The sequence below is a fragment of the Trichoderma ghanense genome (assembly GCF_004382785.1).
Source record: "Trichoderma ghanense strain CCMA-1212 chromosome Unknown scaffold_15, whole genome shotgun sequence".
In the NCBI taxonomy this organism is placed as follows: domain Eukaryota; kingdom Fungi; phylum Ascomycota; class Sordariomycetes; order Hypocreales; family Hypocreaceae; genus Trichoderma; species Trichoderma ghanense.
In genome coordinates this window covers 331,323-353,326 of record NW_027395678.1, presented here as the reverse complement: position 1 = coordinate 353,326, position 22,004 = coordinate 331,323, and the positions used below count along the sequence as shown (strand labels likewise).

The window sequence follows — 22,004 nt, the reverse complement described above, 5'->3', positions numbered from 1 at the left end:
ATCATTCACTCGTCATGGCGGGCACAAGGCTACATTCCTCGTCTCCAAGGAAGGACTCAGTGACGAGGAGTTTCGGCAGCATTACACCGACATCTACGCCCCCATGGCTCTGGAGGTCTGCAAGCGACACGGTGTCCTTGATTACACAATCGTAAGCCCCCTATATATGTCTCAAATCTTTCTGTTTGATGGGACAGAGAAGCAGTTCGGTTGAGAGGGAGCGCTGCGGCTGACTCTCGCTACCACTTCAACACCGAGGCTGAGAAGGAAGCTGCCCGTTCTGCATTTGGAGAAAACGCTACCTTTATCGACTGCGATGCCATCACGACGTTCGTTTTTCCGGATATGCAATCTCTCATTGGATCGTTTGCGGATCCAGACTATGAGGCAAGGCTGGCTCCAGACGAGGCAACGTTCTGCAATCGGCCGAAGTCCCGGTTCGCTGTGAGCGATGAGTTTTCAGTCTTTGCGGATACACAGGAATAGATTGAACGAGATGCCGAGTTCCTCGGATAGTCCAAAGACTTCATTTTAATTTGTTGACGAGCATGTCTTACACCAGCTCGGAGTGGGCGGTTGTTGACGACGAGTGAGAACGACATATCGGAGATTTCGGAGTAGGAAACTGCAAGAAAGGCCGGTTACCGAACGGACAATTCTTTGTCAAGTGCTGACCGGTAGTGAATTTGCCAGAGGCGCAACCCTGATACGAATGTCTCTGTGGCTGATATAAGCGGTGTTGATGATCTACGTTGTGTCGACCGGCAACCGGTCCGTTTTGCTTCACTTTCTCCAAACTTGTTTTGTCGCGGAAGGGCTTTGACTGACCAAATTGTCCGGCTTCGGCAAATCGGTTGAACTAGCTTGAACACGAGTAGGTGGCTAGAAGTCGAAGCGACTGTCCATGATGCATCTTCCAGGCCTCCTATGGGTGGTAAGCAAATCAACCATCGTGTTGACGTGGACCGCGATTTGTCTTGTGCCGTCGTTTCAAATGGCTTCCTCGGATCATCATAGTAGTTGTTATCTAGTCCCGTCTGCTATACTTTTCGTGATAGAAGCCAAGGTACGTAATCTTACTCGGATAAGATCTTGGTTGCTGGCTGCCACATCGTTTAAGAGAACTTTGGTCAACGTCTTACGGCTCGGCTTACCTCTGCCGAGGAACACTAACTAGCACCACCATCAACTACGGTGATCTGACGGGAGGCTTAGTTGATACTCAGAGCAAAGAAGCTTCCGTCTGCAATTGTGTAAGATGGTCGCGCTCAAGACATCAGCACGAGGCTTCAAGCTTTCGCCCTTGCGACCGTCTAATCGGGACCGGAGTGATCGGTCGCATGGGTGCTATATCGGTATGTTGTGGAGATTTGGGGATTTGGCTGACCCGGAAAGCCGTTGATGACGGGAAGAGTCAAACTAGTATATAAGTGAGAGCCTCGACCGATGACAGAGAAGTGTTGAATAGGATTTTCTTGAATTGCTGCGCGACGTGAAATTGAGCCACTTCTTCATTTACTTTGGTACTCCCTGCTTATCGACACGTTGCTCCCATCATCACCAGAATGGCCAATCCAGGCTTAGAAGACCAAGGCACCATTGACCTTGCAGAGTACATCTACAGACGGTTGATCCAGCTTGGCGTTGGGACCATTCACGGAGTCCCTGGAGATTACAACCTCACCGCCCTCGACTATATCAAGCCCCTGGGCCTTGCTTGGGCCGGCAATGGCAACGAGCTCAACTCGGGATACGCCGCCGACGGCTATGGAAGAATCAAGGGGATCGCAGCCGTCATCACCTCCTTTGGCGTGGGAGAGCTCTCTGCCATCAATGCCATCGGAGGTGCCTTTGCTGAGAAGTCTCCCGTAGTGCACATTGTCGGAACCGCCCCCTTGGCAGCCCAAAAGGCCCAGGCCTGTGTGCATCACACCCTGGGCAATGGCGACTATAGAGCCTTTCCAGAGATGAACAAGCATGTGACTGTGGCTCAAGCAAGCCTCACAGACGCCGAGACGGCCCCGGCTTTGGTCGACGCAGCCCTCAAGGCTTGTATCTTGCACAGCCAGCCGGTTTATATCCAGCTCCCAACCAACCTGGTCGCTGCTCAAGTACGGCCCCCTACGGTGCCCATTGATCTTTCGCATCCCGGATACGACGAAGGGTACGAAAACAAAGTCCTGGACACGCTTCTTGAGAAGATCCAGAGCTCCAAGAAGCCACTGATTCTCATGGACGGATTGACCGCCCGCTTCCATATCAACGAGGAAATCAACGAGTTTGTGCGCTTGACGGGCTTCCCTACACTTTCCACCCCCTTCGGAAAGGGAATCGTCAACGAGAACCTGCCCAACTATTACGGCAGCTATGACGGAGCCGTTGGAGACGAATCTACCAAGCAGCAAGTCGATGACGCGGATCTTATACTAAACTTCGGACCGCTGCACTCGGATGTCAATTCGATGGGCTTCAGCTCTATGCCCAGGCCGGATGTCACAGTCACCTTTGAGAGTCATTCTGTAAAATTTGGCCCGGAGACGGCCGACCCTCAAGGCCGCGTCCTCGTCATACAGTCTTTCATGACGAGGCTGATCAAGCGCCTCAAGGCCACGGAGCTGCCCAAGATCCAGCCATTCACCAGGGGCGCTTCTTTCTCGCCTACTCTGCTCAAGAGTCTCAAGCCAGCTGCCGACGGCGATGCCATCAAGCAGGACGAGTTCTGGCTGCGCATGTCTGAGTGCCTCAAGCCCGGAGACCTTATTCTGACGGAGGCGGGGACGTGCTTTGCGGGCGGCAACACGTTTGTTCTCCCGGAAAACACCATCATGATGAACTCGTGTCTGTGGCTCTCCATCGGCTTCACGCTCCCCGCTCTGCAAGGGAGCGCCCAAGCTCAACGAGAACAGCGCAAGGAGGGCAGCAAGGAGGGCGCTCGCTCATCGGGTCGCGCCATACTCTTCATAGGAGACGGAAGCCTCCAAATGTCCGTCCAGGCCATCAGCGACATCATCAGGAACAGGCTTGATGTTACCATTGTCGTCATCAACAACGACGGCTACACAGTCGAGCGAGTCCTTCACGGCTTTGAAGAGAGCTACAACGACATCCAGCCCTGGAGGAACACTCTGGCCCCAAGCTTCTTCGGCGCGCCGGAGAATGACCCCGAGTACCCCGTGATTACGGCACAGGCCAGGAACTGGGGAGAGCTGCGGAGTGTTTGGGGACGCAAGGATGTCCAGGCGGGTAAAGGTCTGGCTCTGATCGAGGTCTTTATGCACTATGCGGATGCTCCAAAGTTGCTCGTGAAGCTTGCTGCCTACGTGGCCAATAGAAACAAGGCGAACGAGGCGTAGATGTGTAAGGCGACATGACTGGTGGATGAGGCTGAGCGGATATCGCAACGGGTATCCATGTTGGCGTCTCTTTGGTCGACTTCTTTCGGTGAGATATAGTAGTTCAATGACGAGCTAGTTCCTCGGCACCACCATGCGCTATGCTACATAATGTTTGGTTGAATATTGACGACTGCGTTTGATCCAAAAGGAGTATATAGCCTCAAGAAAGTAATCAACTAACCAACGTGGGATGCTCGGCCAAACTAGCCCAAAAGTCCATCTCAAGCTCCCAAGACTGCGAGTTGATATACGGATCCCAATTGTCGGCGACGTCGGAACCGAGAAGCTGTTGCGAGTCGTTGGTCCCCGAAGGCACCTTCAACGCTGTGAGCGAGTCAAGCAAGCTCTGGATCGTCCTCGTTGCCTGCGAGAAGAGCGCAAAGTTTGGCTCGCCAGGCTGGATCCACGAACCGATGGTAATTTCTGCGACGAGGACGCTGAGGGCTTGGATCATCTTGGATCGGGAGAATTGCCGAGAGTCGGGGGCTGTCGAGTTGAGGAGAGCCAGGGAGATGATTCCCGCGGCTGGCAGTCCGTATTGAGCCACCTGTTACGCACATTGCTCTGGTTAGGAAACGGGGAACATTCGCAGGGTGATGGGGCAAATGTATTTTCCTCACCTTCCAGATGAGGCACGTTCCCGAATTTGCCATCCGATCCCTCAGGATAATCGTCTCAACCACAATGGAGAGCATTTCACTCGCAGTCCTCAACAATGCTTCATCAGGTTCGGCCACTTTGCGTTGGGATAGAAAATCGAGGAGAAAGTGCGTATGGAGGTATTCCAGACGAGCTCCGGCTAGGAAGTCTCGTGCAAAGGGCCCCAGTGGGCAATCTTTGAGGCTGGTGGTGAGGCGGTAATGAGGAGGCAAGTCCTGCCATTGTCGGTCAATTTTCAAACGAAGCTCGCTGTAGCACCAACTGGGTTAGTACAAGTAAGGTGGTAGTTGGAAGGGATATTTGGCAGCAACCAACCTGATGATGCCAGTCTCGCTGGAAACATGGCGCTTGCGAAATAGCTGGAGTATCTCCTCCTTGATTACCGCAAAGAGGGCAGAGCAGAACGTGTCGGAAATGTAGTTCAAGACTTGTTCACTGTTACACCCTTCAGCGTCTCCTTCTGTTAGCATGGGCGAGGACAGGGGGCTGTTGCTCGACTTCCCAATGCCGCCGTTGTCTTCCCAAACGTTGGTAAACTTGGTGGGCAGCTGGAAATAGCAAAACTCCTTCATGATACGTGGGGGGCGTCCAAGGAATATGGCCAGGCTCTTGTCCGCTGCGTAGATGCGGGCAAAGCAAGATCTCCGCAGCTCGGCGACGAATAGCGGGATGTCGGAAGAGTCTTGATCAATCTTTTCATGATACCCAAGGGCAAACAGCGAGCTAGCAACATCGCCCATGCGCCGCCACGAGTGGTAGCCTGAGAGTTGCGGCTGTCAGTGGCGGGTGATCCGAACGATATGATTGAGAGCAATCCAAGGACCATTACGCCCACAACTTACTCTGGTCGCCGTCAACCTGCGAATGGACGATGAGATTCTCATACTGCAGAACAAGCTGCAGATCGTTGAGGCAGTCCAGGGCGAGGCATGTCTCCAAGCAGCAGTCTCCAATGTATGTCAAAGCTTTGATCAGCCCGCGACGCCCCTCGTCGCTGTTGTAGAGTGGCGCAAACGAAGAGGTGTCAAGGGCTGCCCGGCTTGCCGCTGCGAGGAAGATCCCTAGACTCTCCCACCGCAAGTTTCTACCCGACATCTGAGACAGATATTCTGATGGAGTCGAGTGCCTATGAACCACTAGTGGTCTGTGGGTGTTTTCCAGTAAGACCCTTGCTCTCTGGGTAATCCCAACGCTAGGGGTCGAGAGCTCTCTCCAGTCAACCGCCGCTTCGGCACACGTCTCGACAAAGGGCTCCGCCAGCGCCAGGTTCACCCCCTTCTTGAGCCAGAACCGGATCAGAGACGCCAGCCCCGAGACCTGCAGCTGGTCCAGCAGACTCAAGGCATGGTTAGCCCTGTCAAAGGTCGCCTGGTCGATGAAGGTATCGGCTGGGGGGCTGGGCATCGGCTGCTGCACGGACTCGTCGTGCTGGGCAGCGACCACCCCTGAAGGGGCCCGTGAAGACACTTGGTTAAAGATGTTGGCGTGACTCACATCGCCAAGATAGCCAGGATTGGGGTATCGACGGAGACGAGATGAAGAAGCGCCGAGGACCTCTGCGATTGGCGAAGTCTCCAACGGGGGGGTGGTCAGAGCATTTACACGGATCGATTGTCTCGCACTGGAGCCGCGAAGCAGAGCATTTAAGCAAGCCCTGGTCAGCAGCTGAAGATTGACAAGCCCAGTTCTCGAAACTTCATCATCGCTGCTCACCTCTGCTCTCTCATACGATCACTGGGACTCCTCCTCCGGAACGGCCGAGCTCGATAGACGCAGAGGTCGATCTGGTCACGGCTGCGGCATCGGGCACAAGTGGGCCGTTCGTGGCCGCAAGCCAGCTTGGCTCGTCGACATGGTTCACACGCAGCGTGTCGGACGCTCATGTTTCAGAGTGCTTTGCAACGGAATGCGGTGCTTGAAAGCGGAAGGGAAGCTCGTGAGATGAAGAGATTCGGATGGGAAGAAGGTGAGTTTACTCCGGTCCGTGTAGGAGGAGGTACATTTTACCTTGCGAAGTACATCAACGTGCGGATCGGAGCGTTTCTCTCCGACAGCCCGGAGCCCCGATTTCTCCGGCCAGCCCCACCATACGCCGGATAGGACTCTGGGGATTTGGCTTTGGCTGGAGCTTCAACTCACCACACCAATCTTGTCCTTTTTCACACGGCTGGCTCATTACATGTTTGATTTGAAGGTCAGGCTCAGCAGTTGGCCGGATTTCGAATTCATCATCAGCCTCCCCGGCAGTATCTGGTTTTACTATCTTCTGCAGCATCTGTGGAGTGTCGACACTCTCACTAGCCAACATCCGTGCTTTGTTCCAACTGCCAACTCGCAACCGTTGGCCGCTCCACAAGTGTTGCACTAAAAAGTCGTGGGCGAAGGCGGCAAAGGCGCATTGTCATGGACAGAATAGCCCATTGTCCTATTCATAGGCCTCGTTGGTGACTTGCGGCCTTTTACCGGCATAGTGGCTGCTCGCTGTTGGCTTATTTGTCAAGACGCCTCCTTGATTGAAGCTGAGCACTATTGGAGCAGGAGCCAGCACGATGAGTACAGCTCCGTTGACCTGTCTACGCTGTTCCACATGGGTCACTTGGGCAAGTTATAAAGCGCTGAATCCTCCGGGATAGTAAGACGGTTCGTAAACACCAAGATTCATCATCCTCCTTCAGAAGAGCAGGCAGAATTTCCAAACAGAATCTGACAAGATGGGCAGTCTCTCCAGAGAAGTCGACGAATGGACTCGGGAGCCCAATCTCCATCCCAAGAGAAGGCCACTCACCGCTGCTCAACGAGGCGTGGCAGCAGCAAGCAGCAGCGATCAGTTCAAGACCAAGAGCGTCAAGTACAAGCCAAAGGCCCGACGATGGCATCGTGAGTCTCCAGAGGCAAAGTGGTCTCGTACATGTTATTTGCTCATCAAACTGACCCCCTTCCTCTTGTTTCTACAGCATACATGAGCACCGAATCGGCCAGTCGAACTGGATCATCCCTCAAGGCCTCTGTGAAGCATCTTTCAAATCCAAACGTCATCTCCCTGGGAGGCGGCATTCCCTTGAGTGACTTCATACCATTTGATGAAGTTATTCTCAGACCTCCTTCTCTCGATAATCTCCGGCAAGGAAAGAAGTGCCCCTCTACGTCACGGACAACTCTGCATGCTACCAAACACGACATTGCCGATGGAACCAGCGTTTACGACCTCTCCGTTGCGTTGAATTATGGCCAAGGCTACGGCTCGGCCCAGTTCATGCGATGGATCACGGAGCATACGGAAATGGTTCACGACCCGCCTTACGCTGACTGGCAGTGCTCCATGACGATAGGCAACACCTCGGCTCTGGACATGTGCCTGAGGATGTTGACGGAACCCGGAGACTGCGTCCTGGCTGACAAGTACACCTTCTCCACCGCCATTGAGACTGCTGAGCCTATAGGAATCAAATTCGTCGGGGTCGACATGGACCGTGAGGGTATGCTTCCCGACAGCCTCGACGAGATCCTCGACGACTGGGATCCCGCGGAGCACAAGGGCGCCAGGAAGCCCTCAGTTTTGTATGCGATTCCGACCGGCCAGAATCCCACCGGCACCACCCAGGGCCTTCAACGCCGCAGGGCAATCTACCGAATAGCCCAAAAGCACGACTTGATCATTCTGGAGGACGACCCCTACTACTTCCTGCAGATGGACGCCTACACCTCTCCCGACCAGGACGGTCCGGTCGCTTCCGAAATTCAGACGCCTATGGAGTTCCTGAAGAGGCTCATTCCCTCATATCTCCGGATGGATATCGACGGACGAGTCATTCGCATGGACTCCTTCAGCAAAGTGATTAGCCCTGGAGCCCGCTTGGGCTGGATCACAGCACCAGAGCAGCTTATCGAGCGGTACAAGCACCATACCGACGTTTCCACCCAAAGCCCTGCAGGCCTGAGCCAGCTGGCCATCTTCAAGCTCGTTGACGAGCACTGGGGTCACGAGGGCTACGTCAAGTGGCTGATGCACCTGCGCAACGAGTACACGATGAGAAGGGATTTCCTTGTCTCGGCATGTGAACGTCATCTGCCGAAGCAAGTTGTTAGTTGGGAGCCAACCGAGGCTGGCATGTTTGTAAGTGTAATTCTACACCCTTCCAACGGTTGGACCCCCTTTTTTGCTGACAAGACATCTCGCAGCAATGGCTCAAGGTCGACTGGAGGCAACACCCCGATGCGAAAAACAAGACGGCCGACGCCCTAGAGGAGGAAATCTGGCTGGAAAGCATCTCTACGGGAGCCTTGGTTGGCCGCGGCTGCTGGTTCCGCGCGTCATCGGATGTGGCCCGTGACGATGTCTTCTATCGAACCACTTTTGCAGCGGCCCCGCTGCCCAAGATTGAAGAAGCCGTGAAGCGCTTTGGTGAAACCATACGGAAGATGTTTGAGCTCAAGGAAAAGAGCTGAGCAACAACAGGTGGTCCAACCGGGGGTGAATCCCTTGAAGTGAGCGATGGCCTGTGGACGAAGCATAGAGTTGGACGCCTGTCGATTGATGCTAGATGTTCCTGTGTACATTATTCGAAATTGAGCGAAATTTGAGCCCTTTGTTATCACCAACTGTCTGTTGCTGCATGATCAGCAAACCGCCTACGAGTGCAAATGTTCAGGGGAGATGTTGAGATGCTGGGAACCCGCGCCACAACTTGATTCTGTTTTCCCTTCTCCTCCTTTGTCCTCGATCCTTTTCGCCACTGCAATTCTCGGACGATCACCATCGGTTTCAAATTTGCCAGTCGTTCAGATCTCCTTGCCCATCACCAACAGGGCTAGATACCTCGACAATTGTGACAAAACAGACGACAATGGGTGACCGGCACTTTTGCTGTCACCTCGGAAGACGCCAGCACGGACTGCGCTAATAAGAGTCACGGTTAGGACCTGCAGCTATTGTTTGATGCAAGTGCTTGATTCAGAAACCGTTGGTTTGAAACACACGCAAAAGCTGGGTGAGGCGACTCGTCCCGGCCGATTCCGTCCGAGCTTGTGATCGCTATCCGATACAGTTGTATGCCCTTGTCAGTACTCAGTACCAACGCTTTTCTGCAGCCTGTGTAATGACCCGTTTAATTGCCTTTTGCTCCTGAAAGACACGACTGAGAGAATGTGTCAGACTTTAGACGAAGACTGCATCACATATGTCCCCTCGCTCCAGAGGCATGGCTTTGGATATCTGCACGGATCCTCGGACGACTGCTTCACTGCTTCACCGATGAAAGGGACGTCAACGAGATGGGAGCAGATGTCCCATTACCCGCTCAGTCAACGCTGTGAATTGGAATGTATAAATTACAATTTACACCTCTACCAGACGGTCTCGAACAATCTGCTCAACCAAATGCTACACTCAATTTCAGAGCCAAGCGCAGGGCTTCTGGGAGAGGATCCGCTGCCCCTGGAGCAATTGCCGACTCTCCTGTCCTACTCTTCCATCAGCGAGCAGCATGCTAACGATTTCCTCGTGTCCCCATATGTCAGCTTGAAGGATAGCTCGAGACCGAGCCATTATGGCCCTGTCAGGGTCAGTTTGTGGGTGAGAAAGCAAGATGCGTACGATTTCCGTGAACCCTCGGGAGGCTGCTGTGGCGATCGGCACAACCTGGTTGTTATGCGCCCCAAGATTGGGATCAATGGTAGGGTGCGACACAAGGAGCCGGGCAATGTCTGGGAGATTATTCTGGACGGCAACGATGAGGGGCGTGAACCGGGAAACGGGATCGATGAAGTTGACGTCGACCCTTCCGGTATCGAGGAGCAGCTTCACGACTTCGGCGTCGACTTCATGTTCCACTGCGATGAAGAGCGGCGACCAGCCGCGGTTGGATCGAGAATCCGGGTCGACCAAAGGGCCTTGGGCCAACAGAAGACGCACGATATCTGCATTGCCTCCGCTAACGGCGAGGCTGAGAGGCGTCAGTCCGGCATCGCATTTGGCATCAATCAGGATGCCTTCTTGAGCCAGAAGCAGGTTGACTATCTCCACGTTTCTGGATATGACTGCGTGATGCAATGCCGTCTTTTCGTACGCGCATATTACGTTCACGTTGATTTCAGGGACATTGAGAAGCTGGCGCACAATCTCGGTACGTCCCTGTTCTGCTGCCATGGCCAAGGGGGTTAGCAGCCGTTTATACTTATAGGCATCCTCTTGGAATAGTTCATTGACTGGCATGCCATACTCTATGAGCTTCATCGAGATACCGGTGCAGTTCCTGGAAATTGCCCAACCGAGAGCGGCGCAGATCTTGCTTTCGTGGTTGAAGCTCGCTTCATAAAGAATGGGATTTCCCAGTTCATACAGAGTCGGGCATGTTCGAGAAAGGGACGACAGGGACTTGAGTTGGCCTTGGCTCTCCAAGTTGCCCATGATCATGAGGTAGAGCTCGGGTGGTAGCTTGCCGAGAGACATTCTGAGGGATTGATGGGAAAGTTTGAGCGCTAAGGGGTGGAGGTTGAAGTGAGTGAGTGGAAATATTGATGTTCGTTTGGTCTTCATCTTCGTCCGCCCAGACGAGTTGTATCAGGGTCTATATAGCTGGAACAGCGCGGCTCTGCATTGAACCACCAGACGTCTGGACAAAGGTTGCTAACAAACAGCTTCGGACCAGAGATGACGGAAAACTAATGAACAGATAAGGCATGCATCGATTTGAGGACATCCAGGGGTGATCACGAAACCCGGGCGAATATTGAACATTGCGGATGAGTTTCTCGCCGGATTTTACACGGCTGGGTATAACAATGTGTCGAGATTCCATTCATCTTGTAAGTCATTACATTCAAATGAGAGTCGTTACATGATGCTCGATTGAACGCATCTATTGCAACTCTCTCTGGAGAGAGAGAAATACTACGTCCATCCGAGGAGTAAGTTCTTAGACGGTCTGAACGAGGCAAGGCGGCATGCCATGGGAAGTGGATAACCACTTCAACAGCCGGTTCCATGGTCTAACGGTTATGACTGCGGATTCTGATTCCGCCAGCGAGGGTTCGACTCCCTCTGGAACCTTTTTTTGCGCATGTGATTTTTTTTTTCTTCTTCCATGTAACAGAAGATCGGTTCCGACTAGACTATCTGAGACATTCCTCTTTATTTTTTTTTTTTTTTTCTCTGCTGATTCTGAGGGGAAGCATGTTAATGTATGAGTTGGAACAATAAGAGTTGTGACGCGTTCAAAATTTGTGGTAGTGGAACACAAGTTGGCACAACGCTCACAACCAAACCAACAAGGTGACGGAAACTGCTGCAAATCTCAGACTTGATAATGAACGGTTTCATTTGAGATTGGGCGCCCATCAGTTCATCTCCCTGAGTCTCCGTTCCGCAACTGAACGCCAGTGCTCCTCTCAATACCACGAAAACCCTCCCCCACTCCAAATTCTCGGTGTTGCTCTCCTCCTACGGGTCTTCCCGCCCCAACCTCCGAGTGAGCTCGACACAAATCTCCTTCCGCGGGATAATTCTTTTAAAAGATTCTGAGTCATGGCCAACTGAACCCTTCTGCGTGCTTGGAGACCGCCTCGATTGGCTTCCCACTGGCTTCAACAGCTATGCTAATCGTGAAGAGAGTAGAGTTTTAAGAATACTCCAGCGCGAAAACCCGACCGAGACATATCCGACGACCACAGTTCCATAAGCAAACATGCCGGCATGATCTGGCTCGTTTCGAATCGCCGGATAATAACGGTCGGGGTCGAACGACACCGGATTCGCGCCCTAGGTCTTGGGGTCACTAAAGCTCCAGCAGTTGCTGGCAACAGCATGCATGTATGAGACTTTTGACGTGCAATTTCCTCGGGAGATGATCTCTTCGTCACTCCTGCAAGCTGCTTTTCCCGGGCGCAACGGTTAACCAACGCAGCGCCTCCTGCATATAGCATTGATCGGGCAGGTTGGGTTGGTCTTCGTACGTTGCACCGTCAGTCTCGTTCTGCGCCTTCTGTTGAGCCTCGAAGGACTGAACGTGGCGAACACAAGCGTCATGATGGCCGTCGCTGAGGCGTCTGTGTCTGCGTCTCCGGTGAATAGATAGCATCTGGGGTGTTCGCACGATAGCTCCCTTGGTGTCTTCACCCGTTTCCATGTTCCCCCCTTTGATGTGAAGTCCAACGAGATCCGAGATATATGTCTGCCGATGAGGGGCGTTCTTATTCCTTCTTCATTTTATTTTACTTTTATTTCTTCATTTACTGTTTTCTTCGCTGGTTGTATGAAATGATGAACAAGTTGGCCGTGCTGGCGAAACAAATTTGGGTCATCTCTGAACGCAAGCATGGTATTGTATCGGCACACATTGGCGGACTCGAACTGCGGGCGCGACGAAGCGTTTGCCGAACTCTTCTGTAGGTGTACCTTCTCCTGGTCAATGACCATGATCCTACATGGCAGGGTGACAGAGTCGACCATGATAAATCTTTGATGTTGCCTCCAACCGGGACTTGGGATCAGGACTTGAGGCAAAGAATAGCTCGACTTGTTACGGAAGAACAATGACATTGCACGTCTGACGACCTTCACATCAGAGACGTTATCGCGTAGAGAGTACATTAGAATTTACTACTAAGCTATCAGCTGTCATCATCAGACTACATGTGATGATCTGCCGCCGTCCAACATCTGCTCTTCCATTCAATATATGGCGCGGCCCATAGAACCGCAGACAAATAATCTTAACTATTTAGAATGGACATAAAGTTCGCACATCGCATGTTTGAACTCCGCGTGGGATATACGGTAAGCAAGGGAAAGCCAGGTGCTTCAGTGAAGAAAAAAATGGGGAGGAAGCGAAAAGTTGCTGGACCAGGACATCACCACCACTACTGCCGCCTCGTCCACTCATGGATGGACAGCGCCGTCATCATAACCATGAGATCAAAGTCGCGCCCCCTGTCGACTTCGATCTGAAGCCATCCCGCCACTCCGATGGCCGTCGCGTGGGTGAACATCGCGAGGATGTTACCTTGATCGTCGACGAGCTTTCTGTTCCGCAGGCTGGCCGCGTAAGGCTTCTTGCCTGCAACGCTGACATGGCGGGTGCGTCTCCAAGTGAACTCTTCGCGCTCGCCTTTGCCCATCTCGACAATGCGTCCGTCGCCCGAGAAGGAGACGGAGATCTTGCGCTCGCGGCCGCCCACTGTGGACTTGATGAAGTCTTCCCATACGATGGGCTCGGGGCCTGCGGGATCGCCGAACCCAATCTTGAAGTGCCGTGACAGCTTTGGCATGTGGCACACGACTAGGACGGGAGCGGTCTCGTCGGGGCCGTCGAGGAGTGCGAGATCGGGTTTGCCGCCCTTGTGGTACGGCAGGTTTTTGACCTTGTAGAGGGGCTCCTCGCCATCTGGGATTATCTGGTAGGAGCACTTGAAGGCTGGCCGGACGATTTGGAAGACTCGGGGCATTTTCCGTCTTCTGCTTTCTGTTCTGGGGTCAGGTACTTTGATTGTTGGCGAGGTGTATCACTGTGAGCGCCACTGAGATGTCGAGTAGAGCTCGGGGCGGGCTTGCCTTTATGTATGCCATGCTGTAGCTGAGGCTGGACATACTCAATCTTGTCATGATGGCTTGGGGACAGCGTCTGGGAAGCCGAGATTGACTAGCGACCATGAAAACCTGCGGCAGCGCCACCTGGACCTCTCGTACTCATCGCATTCTTCGGATTTCGGTCCCTCTATGCGGTAAGGCAGCGAGCTAGCAGGGGTCAAGTTGGCATGAAGTAGGTACTTTACCGGGTAGCCGTCGGTCGATCACATTGTGGGACGCGGGTTTTCGTTCGTTTGAAGGATTGCAAGAGGATAAGGTGTTTCGAGAGCTTCTGGAGCTTCCATTGTGTCCTTCGATGAAGGGTAGTAGTAGCATTTCTGGAGATTGCTGGTGCGAGTTGCTTGGGCTGGCGACATGATGGCTGGAGCGAGAGGGATTGAGCTGTCACTTTGACCAGGCAATATCACAAAAGGCAGCATCTGGACCACGAAAAAGACTTGGAATCAAGCATGATCGAAAGGCTGCTACTGGGAGATACTATCTGCTATGTTGATCCAGTCTATTTTCGATGCCTACTTGACTCTGGAGCCGGTCGTTGATCCCGAACTTCTTGTTTGCCGAGACATCTTTTTGCTGGGGTAGCAGGATTGTAAGACGCAACTGGTGATTCTCTTGACGTAGGCACATCAAGGAATACAGCAGCAGCACCAGTTCGAAACTGTCACAAAGCAGCAAGTAGCCACCAACAGTGATCCCTTTGTAACTATCAGGGCTTCGCCATGAGACTTGAGCAGCCTCGTGTCACTACTGCGTCTACAGAGATCTACAGCCACAAACCCTTCATCATCAAGCCGACCCCAGCTCCCAAATCAACCAGACAACCGTCCAGCGCGTCCAACTGGCTCCATCTCTCTCCCCACACGCCCAACCGCGACGCGCTTCTCCCATACAAAACGCGATGCCCTCGCCCGGACCTCGAGCTTCGCCGCCTTCCGGGCGATTCTGCCGGCCCGCTGGCCCTCACCGCTTTCACCCCCCTATATATTCCTCGCCCGCTCCCGTCAAAGCGAAGCTTTCTTCTTCTTCTTTTCTTCTCTAGCTCTCTTTGCCTTTTGGCTTAGATCAAGTGTAGTATCTGTTCTTTTCAGTTTAATCTCTGAAAGGTCCCCAAGGGGACCAATCGTGATTATTCTTATTTTTGCACCTCGAGCAGTTTCCTCTGCGCTTGCGCATGATCCTGCTCACTGTGTCCCTGGTATCACACTGCCTCCAGGCGACGCGACCTTTTCATTGTTGCTCGGGCTTGCCCAAGCAGTGAAGAAGAGTCTCGACCGAGCTGCCGTAGGAGGAGTGAGGCTGTGGCAGTGCTGTCGTGAATCAGTGACTTGAGGCACCTGAGTCCCTGGACCTGCAGTGGGAAAAAAAGAGAAGCCATCGCGTGGCACTCGCGATAGTGCAGCAAAACGTACGCAGAAGGAAATCAAACTGCGGCTGACTCTGGCGTACACGCTCATGACCATGCTAATCTCAACAGCTCTTTATTTCAACCATTACGGAAGATCTCTTGTCAGTACGTCGAAGTCGCGATACTCAGCCGACCTCCGTCCGTCAGCAGCACGCTCCCATCCACATATCCTCCCGCCTTGCTCGTCAGAAACAGCATCGCCCCAGCAAACTCTTCCTCTGTGCCCATCCTCGCGAGAGGAATAAACGACCCTGGCAAGCTGCCCTCCTCTCGAATCTCCGTGGCCGAGGCCTTGATGTCTCGCTCGGTTATCTGGCTCGGATACAGCCCAGGCGCGATAGAGTTGACTCTGATCTTGTGCGGTGCCAGCAGCGTCGCGAGCTGCTTGGCCAACTGCGCTGCTGCTGCCTTGCTGCTGCCGTGGGCAAACCCAGCCTTCGGGAGCCGAGCAAAGCTCGCGACAGAACCTGTGACGATGATCTGAGACTTCTGGAGAATCACGGCTCTCTTGTTTCCCTCGTCGAGCAGTAGCAGGAACGCAAGGGCAGTGTAGAAAACAGCCGTGGCATTAACGTGAAAAGACTGCGTAAACTCCTCCATGCTGTACTGCCAGAGACTCTCCTGGACATCCTTGAGATCGAGGCTGTCGATGTTCTTGACCATGTCTGAATTATCGGCCGTGATGATCCCGCTGTTTGCGAACACGACATCGCAGTAGCCCAGCTCTGCCTGAACTCGATCAGCAGCTGCCTGAAGCGCGTCCTTGCTCGTTACATCGCAGACGATAGGCCGTATGGCCTCTGGCTTCGGGCAAGTATCTCTTGTGGCAACCAGGGCATCTTCTCGTCGTCCAAGCACGTAAACTGCCTTGGCTCCGTTGACGGCGAGGGCGTGTGCTGTGATTCTGCCCAGGCCAGAGCCTCCGCCTGTGATGACGGCAACAAGACCATCAACTCTGAAGAGAGATTCAGCGCTGTAAGAACTTGTATTCATTTTGGGTCCTTGGGATCTATCCGGTGGAAATCATGAGGGCGTCTGCAAATCTACTGCTGAAAGCACTCTACGCTTGCTTCCACAGGTCTGTGATCTTGAGCTTCGACCATCTGAACAGAGCGGTCCACTCGAATTGACAAACAAGAATCCAATTTGTGGTTCTTCAAATATTACGCTCAACTGCATGGACCACCTCGTGAGATTCATGCAACAACGACGCCCTCTGTGGATAACATCATCTTCAGTCTCTCTTTAGTCTGCTGACAGGCGCCCGGAGCCAAAAAGTCGAGGTCCCAGCTCATTGCCACTTTGGTCAGCATGTGGTCACTGCCGGACGTTGACTCGGGTCCTCTCAGAGGCAGTTTCAGCGCAGCTGGGGTATCACGGCTGACCTCAAGCCTCTGTAGGCGAATCCTCAGTGGACGCTGAGCGCTGAGACAGTTCGCTACGAGACCCGACGCCCTCAAATATAGTAACCTGCGAGGGCTGACAGTTTACCTTGCATGTTCCTGCCCATGATGTTGCTGCGTAAACCTCATGTTTGCATCTACACACGCCCTCGGCTTTCTCTCGACTGGATTGCATCGATAACCTTTGTTGATGTCTCATCCGTCTCCTGCATTTCTCGAGTCTCCGTCTCAACTATCGACGTTATCGCATCTGCAAGCCATTCTTCGACACCTCATTTCGCTCCATTCCAGCTGCCTCGGCCAGCATGTCATGCATGAACAGCACGGCACTGCAAAAACACGCACAATCGATGGCGTGTCGCCCCCTGCTTGATGCGATAGCAACCGTCAATTCGATCTAGCTTCGCGATGGAGCCGTCGGATTGGACGTGTGATGCTCCTATTGGTGGTTCATATGTACCCGCCAAGGGGCCTGAAGAGCCGTAATCACATGTGAAACTCGATGGGCACCAACCTGGAGATCAACATTGGCCTCGTCACCATGGATGGCGATGTTGGGCCTGCATGTGCTCTCTAATAACTGACTCGATTCTCCCTGCAGGTCCTTTGACCACCGATCTCCAGTACTGCGGCCCCTGGAAATGCTGATGATCAAGAATCTGCATCGTCCCACCGGCTGAGTCGACTCTTCAATCGCTTCCGAGGAAAAAGAAGAAGAAGAAGAAGAAGAAGAAGAAGAAGAAGAAGAAGAAAAAAACACCATGGCGACAGATGATGCTGTCGTAGCCTCGAAGCAGGCCCAGCAGAAACAGGGACCAACGCTTCTTCCATCGCCCGTGGCCCATGCCGTGAGTCTCGCCGCTCGATCGACGTCGCTTGCCATACGCATTGGGTCCGTGGTCAGCAATGCCAGCCTCGATGCTGCGAGGCTCACAACCCTGGGTGGCCTCGAGCTGGCCCGGGGCCTGATCGAAGGCATAATGAGCCGAGCTGCCAAAGATGCCATCGAACAATCGCGAACCGATCTGGCTATTCAGGATGCAGAGACGGTCCTGGAGCGCAGCCTCGAGAACCTTCACTACGCTGTCACTCAGGCTGTTTTCTGGACGTCTGTCAGCTTCCGACTCACAGGGACAACCATATCCACTGCTTCCGCAGGCTCGCAGCTTATTCTGTCGTCCTTCGATCAGCTCTTCGGCTCGACTGATTCTTCCCGAGCCGTTGCCAGCATTGTCACGCTTATCCGCCGCGAGTTTGAGAATCCCGCAACCGGTCTCCAAGGAGAAAGAGTTGGTGTCATTGACCTGACTCTTGCCCTCAGCACGCTGGCCTATCTGCAGCGAGCATGCCGTAAGACGGCTGAAGAGGAGCGCCGGAGACAGTCGTATGAAGAAGTGATCTGGGATGTGGTAGTCCTAGAAGATGGAGACAGAGTGGATATTGATGAGAAGGTGTTGAGCGAGATTCGCGGCGGTTACGGCAACACGGATAAGGATGACCTTCCATCGTCGCCCGCCAGCAGTCCCTGGACCGGCACAGAAGACGACGAGGCTGTTATATCTCGCCTTAGAAGCCAGATCATGGCCTCCTTAACTCCGGGTACGACGGTATCCGTTTCCAACTCTGTGTCTTCAGTGCAGACGATCACTGTCGACGTTCATGGGCCCCGGCTCCTCTCCCTACCAACACCGCCAGGGGCTGAAATCGTTGAGACGAAAACTCTCCATGCCTCCGGAAGCCACCTGCCATACGCATCGTCGAGTCAGAAAGACCAATCCTCTGCATCATCCTACCGAGTCGTCTACAAGCTGCACCGCCAAAAGAAAGAAACTTCATCTTTCCCAGGCGATGAAGAATACAAAGACGAGGCGCTCGAAATCATGACTGACAACCAGAGCTGCAGCAGCAGCGAAGAAACTCTTGCTCCAGGGACGCCTACAATTACTCTTCCAGAGTACCAGTCCCCTCCCGTATCGCCAAACTTGCTGCCGTCCTCGACCTTTGCGTTGCCCTCACGGCCACCTGCATCCGCTGAAACCAAGCGACGCCACAAATCGCATTCTCATGATTTCTCAAAGCCGACGAAGTCGAGTTCTCGCAAAACCAATACCGACTCTGCCAAGGCAGTTGCTTCTCGAATATCCACAATTGCCTCAAAAGAGCCCATGTACCTTGAAGACCTGGAGGCCTTGGCCAACCAAAAGAGGCAACGGACGCCAGTTCACAGCACAAGGTCTCAAGATACATCACATAAGCAAGCACACTCCGGGAGAAGAGCTGAAGGAGGGACTTCTTCCAAATCATCGGATAAGAAGTCAGGCTTGAGGCATGTCCTCCGAGGAAGCGGCCCGTCCATCTCATCCATCTGGACAAAGGAGTCCGGTCCGATGGACTATATCGGCGCCAAAGAGAAATCAAAGTCACACACCAGATCTTCTCACAGAGATGCAAAAGAACTACGACCGGGATCTCCCAGCAGCGACTTGGCACTACGCTCGCCTCCTGAGCACCACAGCATCTACCTTGTGCCGCCCTCTGTTGGTCACCGCCGAAATCGATCGTATGCCACCAGCATCTACAGCGTGGGGACCAACGACTCGCAGTCGTCTCTGGTGCTGTCTTCATACTACCAAAAGAGTGCATACAACACAGCAGACGCTCTCCGTGCTCTCCGCGAGGAAGGATTCGTCGACGGCACCTTTCCCGAGGGCCACCTGCTCCCCAACATCACTCGATACATGCGATTCTCATCGGCGTGCTACGGCTCCCACTTCCTGAAACTCACCGGCATATCCAACGAAGTACCAAAAGTCGCCGCTTGGGACGGCACCCACCACGATATACAACATTTTCTTCACCACACCGAGTCACAGGCTGACAACATCCTGCTCGCTTCCTTTGTTGACCCCAATGGAGGCAGCGATGCTTCTGGTGCCACCGGCTCCGGTGTCCCACTTGTCCATTACATCTCGCTCGACCACGCAGCCAAAGCCGTCGTGCTTGCTTGTAGAGGGACGCTAGGATTCGAAGACGTCCTGGCTGACTTGACCTGCGACTACGACAGGCTCGTCTGGAGAGGCAAGGGCTACAGAGTGCACAAGGGCATTCACGCCTCTGCCAGGAGGCTGCTGTACGGTGGCGATGGCCGCGTTCTGATGACGCTCAAGGAGGCTTTGCGCGAGTTTCCCGACTATGGGCTTGTCCTATGCGGGCATTCTCTGGGAGCCGGTGTCACATCTTTACTGGGAATAATGCTGTCCGAGCCCAATCCCCTTGGCCCCGGCTTCGTCACTTCTGCCGAACCATATACCCTTAGGCCTCCACCACACGAGGCTCTCGTCAACGTCAGGCTGAGCGACATCCGGCCTCCGTCTGGCCGCCGCATTCATGTGTATGCGTATGGTCCCCCCGCTGTCATGTCGTCATCACTTCGCAAGATTACTCGAGGTCTTATTACCACAGTTGTTCATGGCAATGACTTGGTGCCTCATCTGTCCTTGGGCCTACTCCACGACTTCCAAGGTGTTTCTCTTGCGTTTAAACAGGACCAGAACAATACCAAATCCGAAATCCGTCAACGGATCTGGAATGCTCTCCAAGACAATTTCTCGGAACGCTGGTACTCTTATCGCAACGCGAGCAAGGTCGCGAGTAGTGGAGGCGTCAGTGATGAGGAGAGATGGATGCTTCCGGCGCTGGAGAACCTGAGGGCGGGCATGAAGGGGAAGAAGCTGCTTCCACCGGGCGAGGTGTTTACCATTGAGACGCAGCGAGTCCTTCGCCGAGATGCCTTCCTCTTGTTGGACGAGGAGCATATTGGGCGGCCTGCGCAGAGAATCGTGCTGAAATACATCAAAGATGTCGAGGGTCGCTTTGGAGAGGTGCGGTTTGGTACGAGTATGTTGACGGATCACAGTCCGGCAAAGTACGAGGATGCTTTGAACAAGTTGAGAGTTGGTGTATCGACTTAGTTGGAATTGATGTCTTACGACTCTGACGACTCTGACAATTGCAAAGCATGTTTTTCTTGAATCGTCGACATTGGAGCAAGATGGAGCTTATGGCCGTAGGCAAGTTCCTTCAATGGACTTGCGAATATATCCCGTTTTCTTTCTGCTTTATGATCACTTACTATGATCTGATATCTACCTAATGTTACACCCTTCGTGAGATTAAACTTGATATTGAAGTAACAAGAACACCTTGATCACATTTGCGCAAGTATGCACAACCCACTTCCTATATAAGCTCAATCGCTCGTCACTCGCCGTACTAACCTGAGCAGCCTGTTTCTAATAGCGTCATACTCGGGATCGTGCGGCTCGAACCTGGCTATATCTACATGAGTTCGAGGTATTGCGCATGTATGCAGGCCATCATCTCCCTCTGGATGGCACAGAGTAGCTGAAGGCCTCGACACAACAACCCCATGCCTAAAGCTTCCATCCTTTTGCAAATCAGTAACAGGCTCACGCAACGGATATATCGATGTCTTACTTGTTGTGTGATTGAAGATTCCAGCGTCTCATAAAAACTGAGGATCTCGGTCTTATGCTTCTGAGTGAATGCTTGCATGAAGTCACTGTGCATCTGCTTCAGAACCTCAGGCCCTTCTCGACTCAGCGACTCTATAAGTTGCTGACTGGGTCCGTTGCCTGCATTGAAGCAGAGAGATGCTACATCCATGCCATCGTGAGGTACGCCGAAGAATATGACACCGCGGATGGCATCGAAAAGATTTGTATCCGACTCTTTTTGTGAGCGAGACAAACTGACCAAGGCCTGTGTTTTCCTTTAGTGATGGCATCTTGTGAGATTTATGTGATTGCTTTACCTGTTTGATAACCAGACCTCCAACACCATGACCGACGAGTATCGTAGGTTTAGCATCAGAGGAAGTGCCTACTATCGCGAGATTTTTGAGAAAGGCTTTTCCGAGCGCTTCGAATGTCATTGAGCTACAGCCCTTGTCCAACAAAGACTGAAAGCCGTATGTCATGACTCTCGCCATTGGCCGGCGAGTTGTCACGTCGAGAAGCTGAGCGGGGAGGGTGTCTCTGAGCCAGACATGATTGCTTGCCTCATCTTCGATGGAATCCAAGGGGCATCCACTGAAGCTGCCTAGAGCGATAATGCTATTCAATTGAGCGCGAGAGTCTGATGGCGTCTGAATGCACAAATACGTACTCGACTTTGTGATTTTCGGCCGGCGGCAGATATAGAGTCGTGATGCCAAGCATGTCGTCGTCGATTGTGATGTAGTCGGTGTTGGAGGACTCGTTCTCTCCCGACTCGCTCAACAAAATGTCCCACGGCTTGGGGCTTTGGGTCACCAATGGCCGACTTTTAAATACCACGGTGGCCGTATAGGAGCGACGATCGATTTCAAGGGCGAAAGATCGTATGGCTGGGTTTGATGAAGGGTCATGTTGTTCCAAACAGGCTCGTAGACGACTCACACGCCAGTCCAGAGGCACTCTTTGGACGCGGAACGTAGTGCGCTGGCCCATATCCTCCTGCATCTGAAAGGCTCAATGCGTCCTGATGTGAATATCACT

General features: G+C 53.2%; 10 protein-coding genes across 10 annotated transcripts; 5 read left to right on the top strand and 5 right to left on the bottom strand.

Annotated features, from left to right (window-relative positions):
- Positions 1 to 3: 3 nt before the first annotated feature.
- On the top strand, positions 4 to 486 carry CCMA1212_009196 (uncharacterized protein). Its single transcript, XM_073706289.1, has 2 exons — positions 4 to 151; positions 259 to 486. The coding sequence occupies exons 1-2, from the start codon at positions 15 to 17 to the stop codon at positions 446 to 448; spliced, it is 327 nt and encodes a 108-aa protein (XP_073555203.1). The 5' UTR covers positions 4 to 14; the 3' UTR covers positions 449 to 486.
- A 1,079-nt stretch (positions 487 to 1,565) lies between these two features.
- On the top strand, positions 1,566 to 3,353 carry CCMA1212_009195 (Pyruvate decarboxylase; the record flags this gene model as incomplete). Its single annotated transcript, XM_073706288.1, has 1 exon — positions 1,566 to 3,353. One exon carries the CDS (start codon positions 1,566 to 1,568, stop codon positions 3,351 to 3,353), a length of 1,788 nt encoding a protein of 595 aa, XP_073555200.1.
- Positions 3,354 to 3,567: 214 nt separating this feature from the next.
- Positions 3,568 to 5,938, bottom strand: CCMA1212_009194 (uncharacterized protein; the record flags this gene model as incomplete). Its single annotated transcript, XM_073706287.1, has 5 exons — positions 3,568 to 3,942; positions 4,016 to 4,304; positions 4,371 to 4,815; positions 4,898 to 5,676; positions 5,769 to 5,938. 5 exons carry the CDS (start codon positions 5,936 to 5,938, stop codon positions 3,568 to 3,570), a joined length of 2,058 nt encoding a protein of 685 aa, XP_073555201.1.
- Positions 5,939 to 6,766: 828 nt separating this feature from the next.
- On the top strand, positions 6,767 to 8,501 carry CCMA1212_009193 (uncharacterized protein; the record flags this gene model as incomplete). The annotated part of the gene is made up of 3 exons (XM_073706286.1): positions 6,767 to 6,932; positions 7,010 to 8,169; positions 8,235 to 8,501. 3 exons carry the CDS (start codon positions 6,767 to 6,769, stop codon positions 8,499 to 8,501), a joined length of 1,593 nt encoding a protein of 530 aa, XP_073555198.1.
- Positions 8,502 to 9,447: 946 nt separating this feature from the next.
- Positions 9,448 to 10,503, bottom strand: CCMA1212_009192 (Ankyrin repeat and protein kinase domain-containing protein 1; the record flags this gene model as incomplete). The annotated part of the gene is made up of 1 exon (XM_073706285.1): positions 9,448 to 10,503. One exon carries the CDS (start codon positions 10,501 to 10,503, stop codon positions 9,448 to 9,450), a length of 1,056 nt encoding a protein of 351 aa, XP_073555199.1.
- Positions 10,504 to 11,908: 1,405 nt separating this feature from the next.
- CCMA1212_009190 (uncharacterized protein) lies at positions 11,909 to 12,642 on the bottom strand (the record flags this gene model as incomplete). The annotated part of the gene is made up of 2 exons (XM_073706284.1): positions 11,909 to 12,223; positions 12,286 to 12,642. The coding sequence occupies 2 exons, from the start codon at positions 12,640 to 12,642 to the stop codon at positions 11,909 to 11,911; spliced, it is 672 nt and encodes a 223-aa protein (XP_073555197.1).
- A 269-nt stretch (positions 12,643 to 12,911) lies between these two features.
- Positions 12,912 to 13,496, bottom strand: CCMA1212_009189 (uncharacterized protein; the record flags this gene model as incomplete). The annotated part of the gene is made up of 1 exon (XM_073706283.1): positions 12,912 to 13,496. The coding sequence occupies one exon, from the start codon at positions 13,494 to 13,496 to the stop codon at positions 12,912 to 12,914; it is 585 nt and encodes a 194-aa protein (XP_073555280.1).
- Positions 13,497 to 14,357: 861 nt separating this feature from the next.
- CCMA1212_009188 (uncharacterized protein) lies at positions 14,358 to 14,699 on the top strand (the record flags this gene model as incomplete). Its single annotated transcript, XM_073706282.1, has 1 exon — positions 14,358 to 14,699. One exon carries the CDS (start codon positions 14,358 to 14,360, stop codon positions 14,697 to 14,699), a length of 342 nt encoding a protein of 113 aa, XP_073555279.1.
- A 446-nt stretch (positions 14,700 to 15,145) lies between these two features.
- CCMA1212_009187 (Rhamnolipids biosynthesis 3-oxoacyl reductase) lies at positions 15,146 to 16,036 on the bottom strand (the record flags this gene model as incomplete). The annotated part of the gene is made up of 1 exon (XM_073706281.1): positions 15,146 to 16,036. The coding sequence occupies one exon, from the start codon at positions 16,034 to 16,036 to the stop codon at positions 15,146 to 15,148; it is 891 nt and encodes a 296-aa protein (XP_073555282.1).
- A 1,171-nt stretch (positions 16,037 to 17,207) lies between these two features.
- On the top strand, positions 17,208 to 20,417 carry CCMA1212_009186 (Sn1-specific diacylglycerol lipase alpha; the record flags this gene model as incomplete). Its single annotated transcript, XM_073706280.1, has 1 exon — positions 17,208 to 20,417. One exon carries the CDS (start codon positions 17,208 to 17,210, stop codon positions 20,415 to 20,417), a length of 3,210 nt encoding a protein of 1,069 aa, XP_073555281.1.
- Positions 20,418 to 22,004: the final 1,587 nt, after the last annotated feature.

Coding starts and splice junctions, on each gene's coding strand:
- CCMA1212_009196 (XM_073706289.1), top strand. CDS start 15: ATGGCGGGCACAAGGCTACATTCCTCGTCTCCAAGGAAGGACTCAGTG. Junction 152..258: donor GTGTCCTTGATTACACAATC/GTAAGCCCCCTA, acceptor TTCAACACCGAG/GCTGAGAAGGAAGCTGCCCG.